This window comes from Accipiter gentilis, chromosome 33 (assembly GCF_929443795.1).
Source record: "Accipiter gentilis chromosome 33, bAccGen1.1, whole genome shotgun sequence".
Taxonomy (NCBI): Eukaryota; Metazoa; Chordata; class Aves; order Accipitriformes; family Accipitridae; genus Astur; species Astur gentilis.
In genome coordinates, this window is record NC_064912.1 from 20,154,554 (window position 1) to 20,176,329 (window position 21,776).

The following is a 21,776-nucleotide window of genomic DNA, read 5'->3' on the forward strand; positions in this document are numbered from 1 at the left end:
TGTCCGAGCCTGGCGGGCCGGAACGCGGGGCCTCTGTTCCGCGGGCCCGGCCCCGCCCACCCGCGCCGGGGAACGCCCCCCTCCGCCGACGGTGGCCGCCCGGCGGGTACGGTGGCCGGCAGGGGCCCGGCGGCGCGTTTCCTGGTGCGCTGCGGGGCCGCCGCCGCGGCCGGCCTGTCGCCGCCGCGGGCCCGGAGACGAGACGAGGTGAGGTGAGGTGAAGGCGGCGGCGATGGATTTCTCCAGGTTCCTGTCGGATGACTTTGAGGTGAAGAGCTGGGTGAACGCGGCCTTCCGGGCCGTGCAGCAGGAGGCCCCCGGGAAGGTGGACGCCCACGCTGCTACCCTGGTGATGAAGTTGCAGCTCTTCATCCAGGAGGTCAACAACGCCGTGGAAGGTGAGGTGGGCGGCGGGGGTCGTCAACGTGTCGGGCCGGAGCCGGTGTGTGTGGGTTTTGCTGCTCCGGTGAAGTTTTCCTCCCGCTGCGGGACGGACTGGGGTGCTGCTGCAGGCTGCGTGTCCTGACAGATCCGCTCTCAACGCCGGGAAACGGCTGCCCCTGCCAGGGGAGGCTTAGGTTGGGTACTAGGGAAGATGTCTTCGGGGAGAGGGTTGTGGAGCACAGGCTGCCCGGGGAAGGGGTCGGCTCACCGTCCCTGGAGGGATTTGAAAGGGGTGTTACATGTTTAGGGACACGGTTTAGGGGTGGGCTTGGCAGCGTTCAGTTCACGGTGGACTCAGTGATCTTAAAGGTCTTTTTCAGCCTAAACGATTCTATGATTCTACGATAAAGAATGTATTTAAATGTACTTTTAAGCTTAAGTACTCTAAAGTTAAAACTAAAGTTTTGTTGTTTGTGTTTTGCTTTGTTGTTTGGTCTTTTCCAAGTATGGAAGGTTACATAAGATTATTGAAAAACTCCCTCTTTCCTGCAAGGGTTCTCAGGCCCTCCTTCCTCACTGCACTGCTTGGTGTTTCTGTAGAAACAAGCCACCAGGCTCTCCAGAACATGCCCAGAGTCCTCCGGGAAGTGGAGGTCTTGAAACAGGAAGCAACGTTCCTGAAGGAGCAAATGATCCTTGTTAAAGAAGATATCAAGAAATTTGAAGAAGACACAGCTCAGTCAATGCAGGTAGGTTCTTGTCTTACTCAGTATTTATTTGCAACTAGTGAAATTCTGGTTTCCAGGCTTGTTCATATTGAGCAATCTTCTGAACTCAAGATAGACAAAACCACTTCTATTAATGTTAATAGTAGAAAAACTGTGTGTGGCACAGACCAGTGCAATCTGCATTTCCTGAGGAACAGCTGATCATGCTTCAGTTCAGAGTTGCTGTTACCTGACTGGGGACACTGATTTCTGCCCAGATTTCTGCCTAATGTTAGCTGTGGTCCATTTTTCAGGCAAAGTGGACACTAAAAGTACAAATTCAGAATGCAAACTAACCTTTTGTGGTTTGACTTTGGAAGTTGATTTAATATCTCTAGCTCTTTCAGCCAACTCCTTCCTCCTTGTAACAGCATGATCTTTTCACCCAATTTTTAAAAGCCAAGCCAAAAATAACTCCCATAATACAAGTATCTATGACAGTCATCTTTTGTTTCAATGGGCAATGTTATTTATTTTTTTTTCTTCAGGTCCTGGTAGAAATTGACCAAGTGAAATCTAGAATGCAGTTGGCTGCCGAGTCACTTCAGGAAGCAGACAAATGGAGCACATTAAGTGCAGACATCGAAGAGACTCTTAAAACACAGGTAGAGGCCCCATTATTCTTTTTGGCCTTTGTGCCTTCAGCTTTCCAGGGAAACTGAGTGTAATAGTAGGGTTTTGAAGTGACTCTAAAACATGTACCTTTTTGTAAAATGTCATATGAAGCTGGAATTAATGCTTTCTGAAGTCATGTTTGGTAACTGAGTTGCTTTTCCCTGGTGGCAGGATGTGTCTGTGATTTCGGCCAAACTAACAAGTATGCAGAGCAGCCTGGCTATGCTTGTGGATACGCCAGATTACTCCGAGAAGTGTGTGCATCTTGAGGCTCTGAAGAACCGACTAGAAGCTATGGCCAGCCCTCAGATTGTTGCTGCTTTTAATTCCCAGTCTGTAGGTCAGTAAGTCTTGGTGTCACTTGGTGCAGAGTTTATTGTCTTTAAAAGTAAGATGTTTTCTGGGTGGGGAGTTGATGTGCTGAAGGCTCCTGGCGCTGGGTTGTGTGCTTTTTCTGGTGGAGCCAGATGCTGTGAAATGTTATGTGCTCTGCAGCTGCAGATGTGTTCTCCAGTGCATCTTTGGTTTTCCTACAGTTTGGTGTACCTCTGGCCACTATGGGAAATAAGGAAAATATGAGCTGGTTTTATAGGCCATGTAGATGTATGAAATGGAGGTGCTGAGGCAGGGCTGCTCTGCTGTCAGAGTTTAGTTACGCCATGAATGCTCTCCAAGTTGGAAGTGCTGCTCAAGTAAGCAGAAGGCTTCTGGTTTTGTGTTATTGTAGTGCCACTGGGCATTTCTGTTACACGTTGGTGTTGTAATCAAGAAGGAAATTTGCTTGGAAACATTCTGACTCCTTACTACCTTGTAAAAGCTGTTTTATAAATTCTCCTTTAGAAAATTTGACTTCTTGTACTGCTCTTTGTGTTCCTCCTTTCCTCTCCTACTGTCACAGCACTTCTGAAAAATACTTGTTCTGGTTGTTGCCTCTCATCTGTGTGCACCGTGAGGTCCCAGTGAGAATCTGGGGCTGCTGTGCTTTTGCTGCACAGCGCTCTGGAGTTCTTGTCTATGTAAAGGCAAGGCGCAGCAGTGTGTGAGCGGAGATGGGTGGAGGGAGCGGAGGAGGGAAGAAGCTCTATGTGCTGTGCTTCTAACAAGTGTGCTTAATCTTTTGCATAGATCTCTCTCTTCTCCCTCCCATTCCTCTTCTGGCTTTTCTTCTTTGCACAGCTTCCTTTTTTCTTGGACTGTGCTCATCACCTTCACAGTAGGTCCCATGCCTTTTTTCTGCTGTTACAGTGCATTGACCTTTACAGACAAAATCAAGAGAAAGGATGACATTTTGGAATATTTTCTCTGCTTAGGATGAAAGTAAATTGAATATTCATCTGCTCTGTGAGTTCTCCACTAAAGAAAACATACAGGTGCAAGGAAGCTGCTGGCAGCAGGTCTGCTGGTACGAGGTCCTTTGCTTGGGCATACAGTTCAGAATAATTCACTTTAAGCACTGTTTGCATTCTCTTTCAAAATCTGTTCTGGCCATATGGAGACATGGGCTTTTTTCCCATTGAAGAGAGTTTCTCTGTTTACTGTGAAGTCATGTTTTTTCCTGAAGTCCAGCTCCTATAACTGTAATACAAGTCCGTAACCATATCCCCAGAGAGTCTGTATTCGGTGACTTCCACAGCTGAAGAGCACTTCAAGTTACTTAGTGTTCTAGTTCATCTGCCTTCTGGGTCCTTTTTAAAAAACAAGGTCTCATTACTAATTTTTCTAACCCCAGATGTATTTTGTGGACAGAACTATAGTCATCCCCCTTACAGTACAAAACAAGCTTTTGATGAACTTGGATTTCAAAGCTTTGACTAATGGCACCGTTAGCTCTTACAGTCTCGAGGCAGCTAGCTTAGGTGTCAATTTGAGGAGTTCTGAAAGCAAAGCTGGAGGGCTTGTGAGGTATGTTCTAGTTTTGTAGATAGCAGCTTGCTTTTGGAAAATAATGATTCCCTTCTAGGAAATGCTCTGGTTTTATCTGTCTTTAATACTAGATACATTTGCTGGTTAAGAAGTTAAATTTAAGAAGTTGCATTAATTCCTCGTGTCTGCTACCTATTCTTGTTTGAATGTGGGTTTTAGGCAGTTCTGGTCCTATTTGAGAAGATAAGCAAACAAAAGGTGAAAGAGTGTGTCTTTCTATATAGGCCATTGTGCACACTCTCTTAAAAGAAGAATTCTCTTGCTGTTAGACTAATGTCTCACCCTAGGCTTTGACTGCTAACTACCTATTATTTTGTTTTGTTTAGATCAGGCAAAAACGTTTGTTAAAGTCTTCACTGAAATTGATCGGATGCCCCAGCTTCTTGCTTATTATTATAAATGCCACAAGGTAAGTATTTTGATAATATTTTAATATGGAGTAATAAAAATTTGAATTCTTGCTTGGCTTGGTCTGTAGGGGGAGCTGCTACATCATGTATTTTACCTTTCCTGTTCGAAGGAGGATGGATCCTGTTCTTTTCCATATTTCATTCTCTGACTTCACTTTCTGGCTCTTAACGGCTCTGGTTACTCCCCATGTTTCAAGAGTAATTCTCCATTCAGGACTTTGTGTTCATTCCTGCAACAGACACAGGATATGTGCGTTCTACTTGATTTCTCTGTGCCTTATAGTTTTGTTTTGGTTTTCTTGGATGTGGCTATGTCAGCAATAACTTTATTGCTGCAACTTGGCAGCTGCTGACTTCTGTAAACTCTTTTCAGGTAAGATTAAAAGTTGGAATTCCAGACAGTTCTGTAGCCATAACCTGATCCTCAAATTTCTCTCATGACTCTGACTTTTGAGGATTAAGTTCAAGGCTAGGGCTTGCCAAGTATTTGAACTATTATGTGGGGGTATCAGTTACAGTCTCATTTTATGAGTAAAATACCAATGTTAATTAAATCTTTGAATCAACTAAGAAGCCTCTAGCTTCGTGCTGAAAGTCTTTTCCTTCTGTGGTGCTGAATTATAGCAAAATGTTATTCTGAAATTGGGAGAGGGGACCAAGGGTAGGCATTGTGCTTTAGCAAAAGTGCTTTGCTTGGTAAGTTCTTGGTTTGAAATAACAAAAGCCAGATCTGTGGATTGTCAGTTCTCTTAGAATCTTCTTATTACCCCTGCAGGTGCAGCTGGTGGCCATGTGGCAGGATCTTTGCCAAAGTGACTTAAGCTTAAATCGCCAGTTGACTGAACTGTATGACACACTCCTTGGGACCTGGCACTCACAGCTTCAGTGGGCAACACAGGTGCAGTGACTGTTTAATTTTGGTGCGGTGTATGGGAGAGGATGAGATTGAGCACACTCTCTTAATTCTCATAAAGCTCAGAATAGTTCATTGGTGCTCACTCTTTGAGTTATACTCTGTGCCTTATCTATGCAAAACAGGGCTTGCAACCTACTTTCTGTTTCTTGTCCAGCTCTTGCAGACAAGATTTGATTTCTGGTTTTTCTACCAACAGCAAGGTTGCTGTGTTACTGACATTAAAGCTGCTCTATCACTTTCATCTGTATCTTAAGTTAAATCTAATTTGTTGGTGTTGCAAATGTGTTCTGTTGCAAGACATTTGAAATGCCTGAATTGCTTTATCACTTGGCTTGGAGGAAGCCCTCAAGGTCATGTTGGACTGATTCATGTCACTCTGTGTAAGATATCTGAGGGCTTCTGCTATCACCCTTTGGAGTGTGTGTACTTGTTTTTCCTGCCAATAATAATGTAGGATCCAAAAAAGTTATTGTCCTTTAGTGAAATGAAAAAATAAGTTCATATTGTTGAGTCTGTAAAAGATTTTTCATCCATGAAGGGTAAGAGATTCTTATCTTCATGTTACAAAGCCTGGTGCAAATGCTAGGCCTGTACTGCAGAGAAGCTCTGTGCTTCCTTGAAATGTATTTTTTCTGCCTAATGATTTGATGTGAATTACAGGTCAGATGTCAGCTTACATTTTAGCAGATATTCTTTGAACTGGGGATTGTGAGAGAGAAATGGCACATGGGGCAAAGCTCGTGTCACTCAATGTCCTGTGTTACTTCTGCTTTCTGAAGAATTCTTGGACCTTTTTTGTGGTGATCCAAGCTTTCAAAGCAAATGTGTGAGAATAGCTGACAAGAAAGTCACAATGACAGGCTGTAACACATTTTATGCTAGCAGAATTGAAGTTGGTGCATGTCAATAGAAGTTCTCAGCTGTTTATGGTCTTTCTAGCCTTTCCAGTAGTGACTTCTGCCTATCTGACCAGTAATTTGCCTTGTGATATAGTACTATTTCTTCATATTTTACTGATATATGTGTTTATTCTCAACATACTTGTGTAAACTGAGTGTTCTGTTTTCAAATGCTCTTTTCTGCCAGGTGGTTTTTCGAATTACTGTAGTGCCTGTGTTCCGCTGAATTCAATTTTTGACCTATACCCATTTTCTAGTTTCTTGGTTGCTGTATTCAAAGCACAGTTTCAGCAGTAAATATGTATTGATCTAGACTTACATAATCAGGCTGTCCTGCATGCCAGGTCAGCAAAGTTCTTGCAGTCTTAGCAGACCTCTTTTGGTTTTGTTACCCCTTGTGAGGTTTTTCAAATTTGTTTTTGTTTCCTTTTGGTTGGGAGCACCTGTCATCTGAGGACTCTGTGATCTGTTAGTGCACAAAATGTCATCTTCTTGATCTGTATATCACTGTCTCTCACTAGTAGGTAATTTTATATTAATTCTTTAATAGAAAGAAGCACACACCCAGCACAGTTTTCTGTGCTGGGTGTGAAAAAGTCCAGATTGGGCTGCTGCTGCTTTCTTTCCCAACTCTTTGCTCCCTGGTTATGGCAGCCTGCCTCTCTGCTGACAGCATTTGCAAACCCATCTGTTCTGCCTCTTCCATCCCTCTGTTTCAGGAGCCCAGGCCTCTGTGGCGAGGGTGTAAGGGAGACTACAGTGGGCATGATTGCCCCTTGGAAGTGGAGCTGCTTGTGTGAAGGCTGCTTCTACCAGCAGGGCAGCAGCACGTGCTCAGGGGGGCTGAAGAAGATATCAGCCCCTGGTCAGACAGGACCTGCTCAGTTTGGAGTGGGACAATCTGTCATTGTCTTTGCTGAGGCAGTGACATGTGGTTTGTACGTTGTGGGGCTCTCTCTGGAAGCTATCTGCAGCTCTCTGCTGCCTGTCGTGTTCCTGAGATAATGTGCTTTTGCTAGTAGCTTTTCTGCTACCACAGGTTTTCAAGAACCCCCATGAAATTGTGACTGTATTGTTGATTCAAACTCTGGGAGCGTTGGTGCCTTCAATCCCTGTCTGCCTCAGCACTGCTGTGGAAAGAACGGGCCAAGAGACCAAGCTGAATAAGCTGCTGGAGCTCTATGATGCCACCATCCACTTCGCAAAAGGGCTGGAAGTAGCAATGCTGCCAAACTTGAGTAAGGCTCTTGCACTGAATTTTGTCATTCCATTCTGTCAACTCCTTTGTTAAGTTCCATTGTGGGATTTTGTTTAGTTTTACGTGGAGGGAGGGATTCTCTCTTCTACAGTATTGACCAGTTATGTGGCATTTGCACTTTTGTGTGTGTGTATGTGTTTATCTTGCACTAAAGATACTGACACAATACTGAATAAGTTTACTGAAACAGACCTGTTCTGAGCATGCTTGGTGTCTAGGGTAAATAATATTTAGCATTTTTCCTTTTACAAGCATTGCTATTTCTTCTGTCTAATGGATGAGGAAATGTCTCTAGGGAAGCTATCTGTGAAACCCATTGTGAAAGATCACAAAGCATAGAAGTTGAAGAGTTTCCTGGAATTAAGTCACACCTTACTAAACAAGAGAAAACCTGCTTGAAAGCTGCATCCATTGGATGCTTAAATTTTATTTTGTAGTTTTTCTGTTGCTATTGGCTTAAGTTTTAATCAAGTAAAAATGCAGGGCCAAATACTGTTTCTGAACCATTGGTAGTTTGTTCTCTAGCAGCGTCCTTGGTGTTTGATTCAAAATCTGACCTGTTCTTTCCTTACCCTGTGATGTTTGTCATCTCATTTTGGTCATGACTTGATGAATAATTCCCACAAACCACAAAGTAGTGAGGTGCTGTGCTTACATAGGTTTATGTCTGACTTGAGCTGTTGGCTATTTATAGTCCTTTATTAATCTGGTAGGGCCCCTTCAAAGATTGGGTATGGGAAATTCCTAAATTAAAGCTAATGGAGCATTCCTAATGCTGTGTTTCCTGTGTTTGGTTCCTCATAACATTGTCTTGAGCTATTTAAACCCAGATTCTTACTTGATCATGTAAATTATGATTACTGGGCAATTTCAGGGAGTATGACTGTCGTTGTGTCTGTTTTTGTTGTCTTTGTGATTGCATATTCTTGACAGTCATTTTCTATCCTTGGCTTAGCTTAATTTGTGGTTTGTGATAGAAATTATTAAAAAGGACTTGGGAGAATTATGTCAAGCTCTAGAAGATGATGGACTAGGAAGACAGCTGCTGAACTGTTATCTGGGTGTGTTTAAAAAAAACCCCAAACAACCAAAAAACCCCAAAACTTTATTTCCATCTCTTTTGCTATGTGGTAAGATGTTTGGGAAGAGAAATATCTCAAGAATGGAAAGGCCAGGTGACTCAGTAGAATGGGATCAAGCCTGTACCTATGTGTCTGGGAGGACAAGGTTCAGTTATGATTCACAGGATAATTCAGGTTGGAAGGGACCTTGGGAGTTGATGTAGTCCAACGTCCTGCTCCAGGTAAGGTCCACTATGAGGTCAGACCATGTTACTCAGGGTATTGTCCAGTCTGATCTTGAAAACATCCAAGCATGGAGATAGCACAGGCTTTGGACAACCCACCCCATTGCTTGTCTGTCCTTAGGGTGTAGAAATTTTTTCTTATACCCAGGATTCAAAGCAATTATGGTTTGCTGCTAGTTTGAGTTTGGCAAAGCTTCAGAGTAACAGCTGGTGTCCAGTTCTGATTTGAGAAATAATCATTCAGACCTGGTTTTTGTTTGGGTTTGCAGCTCCCTGCTGAACAGAATGGCACTGAAATGCTAAGTTCATGGTTCACGTTCAGCTTTGGTTGATGAACGCCATAAAGTAGTAGTACTAAGTGAATTGAGTTAGTGTCAATTATTTTAAATATGAACCAGGCTTTCTGACAAATGAGGATTGCCCCTGTTTTAAATTGTGGGAGTAATACGTTTCACTTCTCAAATGGTTTCAGTACTTTCCTTCTACTGTAGGTTGGAATGTTTAATAGTTTTTTGTCACCCAGGCTGTTTTGGAGTAGTGAGTGATAATTTTCTTGAGGCACTTGTTGAGGTAGAACATCTTGGTTTTAGGAAACAGGTAGAGATAATAACCTTATGTTTAAAAAAAATTTTAAAAAAATCTGTGTAGTTGAGACTTAAAGGTGTTGGGCAACAGTCCAAGCCTGTGTAGGCAGCGTGCTCTAATTGAAGAACTACTGCATATTGCTTGAAACAAGGTTTTTAGTAGCATGTTCATCTATTTGTAGACTAAACATCTGATTCTTTGTAGAGGAACAGAACCTGGTAAAAGTGATGGAACTGGTGGAAGCGGTGTATGGTCCGTACAAGCCCTATCAACTTGAGTATGGAGACCTGGAAGAAGAAAATCTCCTCATTCAGATCAGTGCAGTGCCGTTGGTAATGTAGCAGTCTTTGTTCAAATGCACAGGGAGAGGCTTGAAGCTTCTACTCAGGGTCTACAAGGGTCTTTGTCATAGTTATTGCTCTCTTTCCTCCTCTAATTTTTTTCTGTTTGCAGTATATTTTTTACTGTTAAGTAAATTTTGTTTAAGAAATGAAGTTAATTTTAGCAGCCCTGTCAGGTCGGAGGTAACTCCTTTCTTCTTCTTCACCCAGTAACCAGCACTGTGTGGATCTGCTGGAGAAAGACTTTACAAAAATATTGCTATCAACCAAGAGCCTGCTTCAGGTTTGATAGAATTTATTAAGGACAGGATCTGGGGTAGGAAAGTCCTTTTAGTAGAAGATTCTGTTGTTGGCAGAACTGTTTTTCCTTGAAGACGTGGTAAACACAGGATTTGGCGGCCTGACTTTTATTAGGCAGGAGGGTGGAAGCAACCAGCATTGTTCTCCCTTAAGTGTTTCACAAGATTGGAGGATACTGAGAAAATGATATATTACACAAGGTGTCTTGTCTTTAATGCCTGGACACTCACTGAAAGAAGAGTCAGGCTCAACTTTGTTGTTGTTCTTATTTAGGAGCATTGGGAAGTAATTGACTGTGTCCAGGAACTGAACCATTCAGTCAGCAAACTCTTCATTCTGGCCTCTGGAGCCATCGACAACTGCATTAAACTCACTGATGGACTGGGAGTGTGTGGGCTCCTTAAGGCCCTGAAAGCTCTGTTCACAAAGTAAGGTGCTTTTAGTTACACTGCTGCATTTATCCTAAGGGAGTAGCAAGTATTCAGTTTGTGGCCAAGGACTTTGTAGTTTATAAAAAACGACTGAGAGCGGAAAGTATCTGGAACTGTAATATGAATCATCTGATATCCCTTCCTACCATTTCGGTCAGGCAGTGACTATTTCTTAGGGGAAAAATGGAAGCTTTTTATGGCTAAATCAAAGACTTTTCTTGGCTGTTTTCTGTTTTGGTTGGGCTGAATTTTCATTTTTAATAAATACCTTTGTAGGGGAAAATGTTTCCCAAAATGGACAAAGACAAATTAGGCTGATGAAAGTGGGTCTCAGTGGGGAAATATGTACTTACTGGGACAAGTGACCTCACATTCAGAATCTACCTGTAAGTGCAAGATGCCCTAGTGAGCAAGGTTCACTCTAAGTTCTTGTTTTAAAGTGTCACTGACACCCCACTTAGATAGTATTCCAGTGCTGATTACCTCCTTATTCTTTCCTGATACCAAAAGAGCTGTTCACAAGGTATAAATCAAACTGTTGTCTTGCTGCCCTGTGGAGAAGGAAGAGGAAAACACACTTCTCTGATCTCACCTTCTTTATAGGCAATTTACATAGCAGCGTGCATGCCTCCAGTTTATGGGCCTTATTTAAAAAAAAAGGGGAGGCAGTGTGGAAAACAAAATGTTCTCCTTTTTATCCATGTTCTTATCTGGGGAGTAGCTGAGAAAACAAATGAATGAGATTGTTGTCCTGGGCTGAGGGCCAAGTGATGTTGCAGTAGCAGTAGCCTTATAAACTTTTTCTGATCTTAGTCATACGTTCTTTTGGGAGTGGAGAGATCCTAGTAACCCATGTGCAGCAAATTGAAGTCGCCACACAGTATCTGTTACTCTTGAGTTTCTCCCTGTCTTCCAGTGGAGGCTTGAGTGGGTTGTGGCTGGTCAGTTCTTCACATCCATGTGTTTGGACTGGAACAACAGTGTCTGTTCTGAACTCCTCTTCCTTTAATATTTCTTGTTCTTATTTGACCCTTGTAGAGGACTGAATGAGCAAATTGCCGGACATGCAGTTATGCTGCTCTCCAACCTATTCTCTTATGCTGGTGCTTATCTCTTCTCCATTTCTCATTACAGGTATACATCTGACTTTACGAATACGTTGCAGTCTATACGAAAGAAATGTAAGCTGGATGATGTCCTATCAGATTCCCTTTTCCAGGAGGACTGGACTGCATTCCAAAACTCTGTCCGGTAAAGGAGATTTTTTTGCCCAGCTCAGAACTGATTTTTGTATCAAAGATGAAATGGAATTACTCAGGGTCAGTTTACACAAGTTCTTAGTGCAGAATGCAGGGCTATGCCCACTTAGCTGCAGTGCTGCTGGGAGCATTAGTGTTAGTGACTGGGTTTCAGGTTGCTGCTGGCACAGTAAGTACTATGAGGCTCCCCACCCTGTCTGGAGCAAGGTTGCATGTCATATCACTTGAAATGTCAGCAGCTCTTAGCATTTTCCTGGTGACACTGAGCTGGCCTTAGCCATGATGACAAGAAGTAGCTTGTGGATGAGGCTGTTGGGCAAAAAACCTCAGTATGTTATCAAATGTATGCAGAGTTAATAGCCAAATTAATTCTTGACACATGTCCCCTGTGGGCTGTAATTTGGTTGTTGCATTATATTACTGATTGACACGTGTCTGAGATGGGTTGTCTGGGGAGGGGTCTGGCATTATCTGCCTCAAATCTCACATGTGTTTTTGTCTTGTTCTTTTCTAGGATAATTACTACTTGTGGTGAGCTCCTTCGTCAGTGTGGAGACTTTGAGCAGCAACTGGCCAACAGGTAAGCGTTGCTGAACTTAATTCATGAGCTGTCAACATAGGTACCAAGTTGAAAGAAAACAAACCCCAAGGTGCTTTTGTTGCATAGACCACGGAGGGAAAGCAGCCACTGTGATTTCCCCCCACTGCCCCTCTCCATCTTTTGAAATGTCAGAGATGGGTTGCAGACTGTTCCACTTAGTTGTGTACCCTGAGACAGTCACAAGAATCCTTTTTCTTGGATACCTGGTTAGCCATCAAATGGACTGCCAGATTGGGGTCAGGAAGGAATTTTCCACCAGATCAAATTGGCAAGATTCTCACTGCCCTTGTGACATGGGGCATGAATCATTTGCTGAAATGAATCTACGTGTGCCTTAACTGATCAATTCCTTGTAACTTGAGGAGTGCCAAGCACAGGCAACACATAGATCTTTTGTTGCTTGTCAGCAGTGCACTGTTCAGCCTCTTGTACATTGAAATGCTTTAGTCTGACTTGAGTGCCTGTGCTTTGTATAGGGCACAGTGGCCTGCAGTGCACAGGAGGCTGGGTTTGTTTCATATTTGCTAGATGTTCTGAGAGCACAATCCTCTCTTTTTCATCTCAGTATTTTTGCAGTTTTTGAGTTGCACAGTAGATGTGAGAGTTGGCTGTAATTAACGTCTGCCACCAGTGAATACTCGCTCCCTTGAAGTAACATAAAGGTAGTGTTGGTCCTTGGACCAACATGAGAGCAACAGTGCTGATTTTTGAGGATTTTGCTGGTGACTTTTGTGTACTTGTTTTCAGGATTTTATCAACTGCTGGGAAGTATCTCTCGGACTCCTACAGCCCTTGTAGTTTTTCTGGCTTTCAGGATACCAGTTCTGCAGAAAAGAAGAGCTCCGTAAAGAATCCCTGGCAGGAGTACAATTATCTTTTGAAGGAGAATCCATCCGAGTATGCCAGCCTTATGGAAACACTTTACACTCTAAAGGTAGCTTTGGTGCCTGGGAGAGCCTGCCTCTATCACAGGATGCTGTTGGGCCCACATTTGGTAGATGAGACCTGAATTCCCCCTACAGCCTGATTACATTTTGTCCTGAGCTGCAGCCTTTTGATGGGCTATGTTCCAAGTCTTCCACAGAGACACCGATTCGTGGAGAGATTGAAATGTTCAAACCCAGGAAGTCTGGGCTCATTCCATCTCTCCCCAGATCCTGGCTGTGTTTTGTGAACATGCTCTTATCAGTTCAGGTGAGGGAGATTTTGTCAGAGAACACATTGGGAAGATTGTGTTGGAGCTATCTCAAATTCTGGAGCCTACATACTGGCTTTGCAAGACTTTCTTTGCCACTTATGCTCTGCTGCCGTATTCATTCTGAAATATAATTATGCAAGATCATTCATGCATGCATCTGTGAACAGGGTAGAATGACTCTAGTTATCTTCTTGTGGATCTAAGTTATGTTTGCCATCATCAGTCACATGTAGTAGTGAAGTCAAGGTTATGAGTTCTGTCTCTTATTTCCTTAGAATGTTTTGATTTCTTTTGCACTTAATTTACCTGCAACTTGTGCAGCTCTGCCTTCAGTGTTAAATGTTTGACTTTAAACCTTTGCTAAATAGTCAAATTCCATAGGTACCCTTCACGTAAAATTTTTGCTTAATTCCGTGCAGGGAATCAGTTAGTTGTGCCCTCTGAGCAAAAGGCAGTTTTGCCATCTTCTCTGCAAGTTTCCCAGTATCTAGCCTATACTGGTGCCTGGCATGGCTGGAATATGATGCTGATTATTTGTTTTACATTTCAGGGAACAGTGCACAGTTTCTCTCTTGAATAACTGGTTGGAATAGGGCATCCTAAAGAAAATAAATTGTGCCATTGCAGAGGAAGGCTCTTTTGTATTAGGATGGCCCAATAAATACCGCTTTAAGAATGTTAACATAGCTCCTCTGTGGTCAGCGTAATGACTTCCATAAGTAAACGTTTTTCTGTGCCTCTGTGTGTGTTAGGAAAAAGGTACGAGTAACCACAACCTGTTGTCTTCATCGCGATCTGCCCTAAGCCGCCTGAACCAGCTGGCACACCACTTGGCTTTTGATTCTGTTTTTCTTCGCATCAAACAACAACTCTTACTCATTTCAAAGATGGAGGTGAGTAATGGGTACATTGATCTGATCTGAACTGGCAAGGTTTACCCATGGGATACCTTGTAGTGGAGTACAGCTGATTGTTGCTTACCTTCCTCCTTTGCAGAATGTTTCCCTCTGGTATCACATTTCTTCCATGAGCTACAGTCAGTGGAAAAGTTTATGTCCTTGCATCCACAGCATTTGCGACAGACAGCTATGTTTGCAAGCTCTGATGTTTGTTTGAGATGCTTTTCTAACCTGTGTGAGCATGTATTTCCCACAGGGAGCTGTGTGGAAAGGGTGTGTATGTTTTGGGCCTGAGGGAGGACAAGGGAAACAGTTTTCTCGCCATCTATGTTCTGCTCTCTAGAAGTCCTTGGGTAGTCACAGTTCATGTCACTGGGCGCCTGCTTCCTAGAACACTGATAGACTTCATGCTCCAGGAAGTCATAGATTCATTCTGTACTTTTTGCCCTACAGGGTTGGAATTCTGGTGGCATTGGTGAGACCCTGACAGATGACCTGCCAAACTTCAGCCTGACTCCTCTGGAATATATCAGCAATGTAAGAGCATGCAAGGGTAGTTACTGGAAGCCCAGTGCTCTTCTGTTTCCTCATTTTTTTGTAAAATCTTAGTATTTGTTAAAATTGTTATATGATGGTGATAGATGCTCTCAGTGGTCCAGCCCTCATCAGTTGGGTTGTGCCATTCATTGTAGCTTTTATGAAATCCCTGTCAAGTTCTGGAACAGCAAAAGAATGTCAGGAGCACAAGGAGAGGTTCCTCCCTAGTGAACTGGGCTGTTTACAGTGTTAACTCTTGTAATGGGATGGAAAATGCCAACTTTTGTTTCTAGTGGTGAATACTGAGTGTATCTTCATAATGCAGCTCATGTAGCAGAGAAGTTCCTGCAATGTGTATTGGAGTGATTTAATCACACTATGAAGTTAAAACAAGTCTTGAGCTCTTACCCTTCTAATCCCCATGTGACTCCCTGGTTTCTCTTTCTGATGGAATAACAATGAAACCTTTCTGGCAGTGAGGTGTCTGAGTGGAAAAGGAGAGTGAACTGTTCATTCTTTCTGACTAGGCACTCCTCAGTTTGGAACAGCATTCAAATTGCTCTCCCATTCTCTTGGTTGGTGTTTCAAGTTGCTGCCACATTTGCAGTTCAGATATTAATATTAGCTGCTATTACTATTTCAATACAAAGTATAATTTGATAAGCAAGTTTTTTTATGTTACTACCATTCTGTGCATCACACAGGGAATGGATTTTTCAAGGACAGGCTGCAGCCAAAAGCTTTTAATATTTTGGTTTCCTTTCGCTTATGGCCTACAAACTTACATTCTGCTTTTAAAGCTTTAACAAAAAAAAGAAAGAGAGGAATGTATAGAAATGGGTAGTCAGTCAATTTGTGGCAGAATTTTATCATGGGTAGTTTGAATTTAGCTATCCGAGAGACTTTTATGAGGTTGAGAAAGCTCATGGGCAGTGTATAAGGTGAAACTTCAAGGGAAGGTTGCTACTGAATTCTAAGTAGCTTTCTAATTAACACAGGTCACAGAGAGAGACGTGCATGGGTAGTAAGAGGCTGAATCTGCTCACCTGCCACTTTAACTGAAAGTTAAACTGAGATGTGTATGATCGTTACTCAATTCTGTGAGGAATCAAAAGACATTTCTGCCTGTCCAAGGCACAGAAGAACTTCAGAAAATTTCAGATACAAAGCGTTTGTTTTCTGACATCTTTTCAGATCTACCCTTTATCCTGCTGCTGAGTAATAGTAATAGGTGGGCCAAGACCGAGCCAGATTCTCTCTCTTGGGTAGTCTTGAAATAACACTACTGCACTGTGCAGTAAAATTGACAACTGGAAAAACTAGCGTAGAGTTTAGAAACAAATTGATGTGGCATATGTGCTGTGAAGAGATAAGAAGATGTGAAGATAAGAGATAAGAAGAGATAAGAAAAGGCAGGTGTTGTGAGCTCAGGAAAAAGCTATTAATGAGCATGCTCCATAATGGGGAGGCAGAGTACTCTGAATTGTATCTGCACCTAGGAAAATTCTCTGAAGCAGCAGATAATAATTTATAAACAGTGCAGTATTTGTTGTATGCCTGAAGTTATGTAGCTCATGTGTGCGAATTTGTGAGCATGGTCCCTTTTTGGGAGCGATACATTTCTGTAATTCATTATTATGTTGTCACTTGAATATGTGTTTCTTCTTCAGTGGTTTTGTTTGGTTCAGTCTCTTGGATTCTGCTCTAGAAAACAAATTGCCAGGAACACTCCAGAGATCAAAGATTTGCTTGGAGTAACAGTTCTCTGTACAGGTTTTTCTTAACATCGTTTCAATGACTGGTTCTCTGACCTTGTAAAAAATTATTTCTTGTACAAAGTGTAATGATGAGCAAGACCCAATTTGTTTCTGAGCAAATGTAGTTTAGTGAGTTGCTGTCATGCTCCGCTTTCTGCTTTCAGGTGTGGATTACTGCAGTTGACTTTTTTTCTCTAGCAAAGTACTTGCTTCACGTTTGTTCAGTGACTCAGCTCTTTGTGCTTTTCTTCTAGATTGGGCAATATATTATGTCACTTCCTCTCCACCTTGAGCCATTTGTCACTCAAGAGGATTCTGCTTTGGAACTGGCATTACATGCTGGAAAACTGCCTTACCCCCCAGAACAAGGTAGAATGAAACCAAAGACTTGAAGTGTCTGCGGGAAAGTTTTCACTTTTTGACGTTACATGGGTGTGACGTGTTATGGTGACACAGCTATTTGAGACCCATTTCTTATTGTCTAGTCATGCTGTTTCTTCCAAGAGTCTCTTAGTAATATGCAGGAGGAGCCTCTAAATAATGAGTAAAACTTTTTCAGTTCTGTTCAAACCAGAAGCTTTAGCTTGGTCGATTTAAGTTTAGTGTTCATTAAAACTGTGGTTTGGGTGCAGGGTCTGAAGTATTACTGTTTCAGAGCTGGAGCAGTATTTAATATCCTAGGTGCAGGGAGTGAACAGGAGGTACTTGGGGTCAGTTCCCAAACTCTGAGGGGAACTGTTGAACCATCTAGCCTGAAAGACTTCTCAAGTTAGCTTTTGTAGCTTCTGCTCCTTATCAGCCTGTCCACTAGGACTATATAACAGCTTGCTGAAGGGGGGAGTCTTGCTCCAGCTTTGCACTCCTGCCCTCTCCTTTGTGCTGGTTCCACCGTAGCACCATTTCCATTCATTAAGCCCACAGAAAGGTATTCACTTTTTTCTGGCCTAGATTCTCTCAAAAATGTGTCAATAAAGTGATTTAAATCAACTTCCTAAGAGGTCTGCTATGCAACAGAGCCGGCAGGAGTGCACAGCAAGGAATAAGAAAAGAGGAAGCTTGTGACCATGTTTAGAAGTGGTGAGTTGTTAGGTTGGCTGACCCTCTCATGAAATGTCCCCATCTACTGAAGAAAACAACCCTGCACTGGTGATCATACACTGTATTCTTATCCCCAGACAGCATCTAAGCTGGGATTCTTGCAAATACTGCTGCCAGGAACTAACCTGGTATGAAGCTTTCCATCTTCAGACTCTAGTGAAATCTGGAGAGAATGTCCCGTAAGCTTAATTTTACACTAGTCACTTGTAGTATAAAATATGCAGTTCTTTATAGCCTTGCTGAGAACCACAGCCCCTGAAGTTGTTGCTAGAAAAAGAGGAACCCACTGATCTCCTTTCTTCAGGAATAGATATTTGTTCTCAAGCAGGACAGTAATGCTGTTTACTTGTAACCAACTTTTTTCTCTGCCTCTTTTCTCTGTAAATCCAGAAAAAAATACTGTTACACCCTGTGTGACAAGCTAACCTGTGCTCATCTGTTACAAACGTTAGGAGCCCATGGTCAGAAACTGGTCTGCTGTCTGTCTTGTTTTGGACAGGTTCTGCATCTTTGGGAATTTCTTTTCTTAAGGGTCGAATTTCTTTTCTTAAGGGTCGAATTTCTTTTCTTAAGGGTCCAACCATGTGTTCTAGTCCCCATAGTCAGGTTCTTGCTCAGTAAGGACACAAGTCTGGAATGCTGACCACTTCATTTAAATTCCTTTTTCATCCTGTATTAACTCCAGCTGAAAAATCATTAGAGCTTCACTGCTACTTCCAGTGCCACTTGAGTCTCTAGTGATTAGATGCCAGCCACAATGATTAAACTCCCCATGCTGAAGGAAGTTCAGTGGGTGCTGTGGGTGGCTGCTGTTTGAGACAGCTATGGCCCAGGCACCTCTTCAAAACTTTATCCCCAGAATGCACCAAGGAGTTCTTTCTGCCTGTCATTCCTTAATTTCTTGCAGGAAGCTGAGTTTTGGCTCGCATTCGTTCTTCACATGGCTGTCCTTACCTGTTGTGTCATTAGTCCTGCTGCAGTTAACAACAGTAACTATGTAATGTTTCACAGCAGATTGGCAGCATGCCATGGTGTGCTGTGGTTAATATCTTCTCAGTATTTATTTCCACTGATAATCAAGGAAGCATAGAGCTTGGTATTTATAGTCTTCCTGTAGCCTTCTGAGAATGTGCTCTTTAGTTCAGGTTTTTGCATTGCTTTTGCCATTTTAAAGCATTTACATATTTAATAGCTTGTTAATTTTCAAAACACTGATGAACACGGGATGCCTTTAGGGCTTGAAAAAAGCCCCTGTCATTGCAGTAGTTTGTAAACTACTCCTGGAAGATGATCCTCTAGAACATGCCAGGCAGTGCCCCTGATCCCAGCCTGATCACCTGTCAGACCTTAGGAAATGACTTACCTGGAGAAGTAATAGAGGGAAGTGGTTTGGGTCCTGAGCTAACTTTCAATGTTGGATAGTATCAGGGAGGATATGTAACTGCTTTGATTACTCCAAAAACAGCTGATAAACTCTGAATATCTTAATGTCCTGTTGAAGAAACAGTTAACCATTTATGAATTACATTTGTTTTACAAAACCAGCAAATGCAGGTGAGTGAGACTGCTGACAGCTAACGAGAATTTTCTGTCCAGGAGATGAATTACCTGAGCTGGACAACATGGCTGACTACTGGCTGGGCTCCATTGCCAGAGCTACAATGCAAACTTACTGCGAAGTTATCCTGCAAATACCAGAGCTCACAGTACATTCGACAAAGCAGCTTGCCACCGACATTGGTAAGCTCAGTGCATACATTGTCCTGATAACTCTGGCCATAACACATGGGCTGCTCTGTCATTACATTAGATTTGAAGAAACTGCAGTGTGGGTTTCTCCTTTAATCGTGAGCATGTTGATCTGATACCTGGCATGGTGGAGTGGTTCACAGCTTCTCTTTTGCAAAGTGGTGTGTCACATCCCTCTTTGAGGAAAGGGTGATGTTCCAGTAGATGCTCCTGCTTCTTCACTGCTTTGTGTTTCTGACTGTGGAAGTCAAAGTCCTTCTGAACTGCGAGGAGTCCCTTGCAAGCCAGTCTTAGCAAGAAAGATGTGTATATAATCTATTCAAGTGTGGCACCGCTCTTTCCCCTCTCATGGGAGTACTGTGTACTGCCAGTATATGCCATATAGGGGGTACACAGCATGTGTCAAGCCTTTTGGGAAGTGCTCCAGTGGATTATGAAGGGGACAGCTGGTTGATTTCTTCCATTTGCTTGATAGCTGAAGTAGGGAAGGTCAGCTAAAGGTGTTCTAAAAGTTGTGGAGCACTTGACCAGCATCCTCCTTTTTACAGAATCTATAGGATCAGCTCCCCTGCCATGGTTAACTTGTTGCCCTGCTGGTCTGAAGGTGCTAGATGACTAAATTACTTTCAACATGAAGAAATTTTCAGCAGCAAAGTGGGAGATAGTTGGCACATGTTGTTCATTTCTTCCTTCTACTATGCCAGGCAGGGTGACTGAGGGAGGACTGATGGAATGTGTTGGGGAAAGCGTTTCTGCAGCATATGGAGGAGATGGGTTTTTCTTATCCGAAGCCGATGGAAGTGTTACCTCGATACCACTACAGCTATTGTAAATGCCAGTTTGTCTTGTCTTTGCTGTAAATCATGGATGCTGACTTCCCCATGGTCAAGCTCAAAAATAAGGATGCAGACAATATCTACTCAGCTCACCTGAAAGTAGGCTTCAATGCCACTGAACTCAGCCTCAATATTTTTTTTTTTTTGGCATTGCTTAAAAACAAACCAGTGGCTGGTTGCTTGGCATTCTCCCTGCCATCCTTAATTCCCCAGCTGACTTTGAATCAGTGAGCTGGAACTCTCTCCTGCCTTGACAGCCATTCACTTCTGCAGAACTTCCCAGCTTTGTTGCAAGCTCTTTGCCTTTGAAAGTGTGCTTGTGATCCTTTAGCTGTGACCCTGGTGACTGACCACCCCGAGGGTGTTGTGAGCAGATACTGAAACGTGGCGGAATGTGTCTCAGTCCTCTGAACAAAACAGATGGTTGTCTAAACTAGTGTACAGGAAGCCAAAAATACACACCAGTCAGTACAGTTAGATTCCAAACACACTGCCGTTTTCTGTGGTTTGGACCTATCAGTGACAGGATTCTAGCTGTCGTGAAGAACAAAGGATAACTTTCATTAGCACACTGTCTGGTACCTGTTCAAATACATGTTTATCCTTAATCTTACAGATTATCTCATAAACGTGATGGATGCCCTCGGCCTTCAGCCATCAAGAACACTGCAAAATATTGTAACTCTGTTGAAGGCAAAACCAGAGGACTACCGGCAAGCTGCAAAAAGTGTGCCCCGCAGAATGGCCAGCAGCATCGGTGCAATGAGAGGCCTGGAGTGTTAGCTGTAATGTCCCTGCTGCTGGACACTGTTCAAGGGCTGAACTGTTTGGGTTGATTTTATTTCCCTATAAACTTTGTAAGAACAGTGAAAATATCTCTGGGGATTAGGGCAATTTATTTCTGAATATCTTTTAATAAATGTCTTTGTCTAGGAAAAGCTTGCTCCATTTTTCCATCCTTAGAAATAAGGAAAGATGTCCTACAGCCTAATTTACCAAGAACTGTCTGGATGACCTTGAGTAGACTGAGCAGCGCTGGCTTCTGACTAGAAATGTTCTGCCGGTTGCTGGAGAGTTCATGCTTCATGGCGGTGAGATGACTGGCTTTTTCAGAAAATTTAATCAATTCTGAATCTAAAATTATGGGGTAGGTGCAACAAAGATCGACTGATTGGAAGCTTTTCTACCTGGGGGCAATCATCATTGCTCAACTCTGTCATTATTCACAAAGTGAGGAAGACAATCTCATCAATTAGTAGATGAGGCATGATCAAGCTCAACCCTGAGAATAAAACTAGTTTTGTAGGTTGTTCCTTGTGTGATTAATATATTCTACTGAAAGCTATGGAGTTTATAAGAAATTTAATGAAAGTGTTGCTTTCTTGTAAAATTTATTAAAGCCTGGTATATAGATCTTTGTAAAACAACTCATCTAGCCTAAGTGTGCTTCCAACACTCCTACAGCTTTTTTTTCTTAGGAGAAAACTGGACGGAATACAAAGAGTCCCAAAATTGGAATGCCAGCTGTGCCAGACGCTGCTGGGTAACACGCCACATGCACACTCTTCTGATTTGGAGAGGAAAAACCATCTTTCTTCCCCTTATCTGTATCTACTTCTGCAGTTTTCTCCATTTTACCACCAGATGCCTTGGGGGAATAATTCTTTTCCCAGTGTCCATGTCTTTGTCTCTTCTTTCCTTAACTTG

The 21,776-nt window shown here is 42.6% G+C and overlaps 1 protein-coding gene across 3 annotated transcripts; it reads left to right on the forward strand.

The window, feature by feature from the left end:
• Positions 1-116: 116 nt before the first annotated feature.
• On the forward strand, positions 117-21,495 carry COG7 (component of oligomeric golgi complex 7). Of its 3 annotated transcripts, XR_007510350.1 has the most exons (18): positions 117-398; positions 985-1,133; positions 1,640-1,756; positions 1,938-2,106; positions 4,016-4,098; positions 4,875-4,997; positions 6,954-7,152; positions 9,268-9,395; positions 9,978-10,132; positions 11,270-11,386; positions 11,909-11,974; positions 12,743-12,929; positions 13,946-14,086; positions 14,546-14,629; positions 16,641-16,755; positions 17,335-17,463; positions 17,562-17,663; positions 19,081-19,170. XR_007510350.1 is itself a non-coding variant. In XM_049835531.1 (17 exons), the coding sequence occupies exons 1-17, from the start codon at positions 233-235 to the stop codon at positions 20,850-20,852; spliced, it is 2,310 nt and encodes a 769-aa protein (XP_049691488.1). In that variant the 5' UTR covers positions 117-232; the 3' UTR covers positions 20,853-21,495. The 3 variants fall into 3 exon arrangements, 2 of the variants coding, with proteins under 2 accessions (XP_049691488.1, XP_049691490.1); XM_049835531.1 differs by lacking the exons at positions 17,335-17,463; positions 17,562-17,663 and adding an exon at positions 20,686-21,495 and having other exon boundaries at positions 19,081-19,224; XM_049835533.1 differs by lacking the exons at positions 17,335-17,463; positions 17,562-17,663; positions 19,081-19,170 and adding an exon at positions 19,030-19,061.
• The last annotated feature ends 281 nt before the right edge of the window (positions 21,496-21,776 follow it).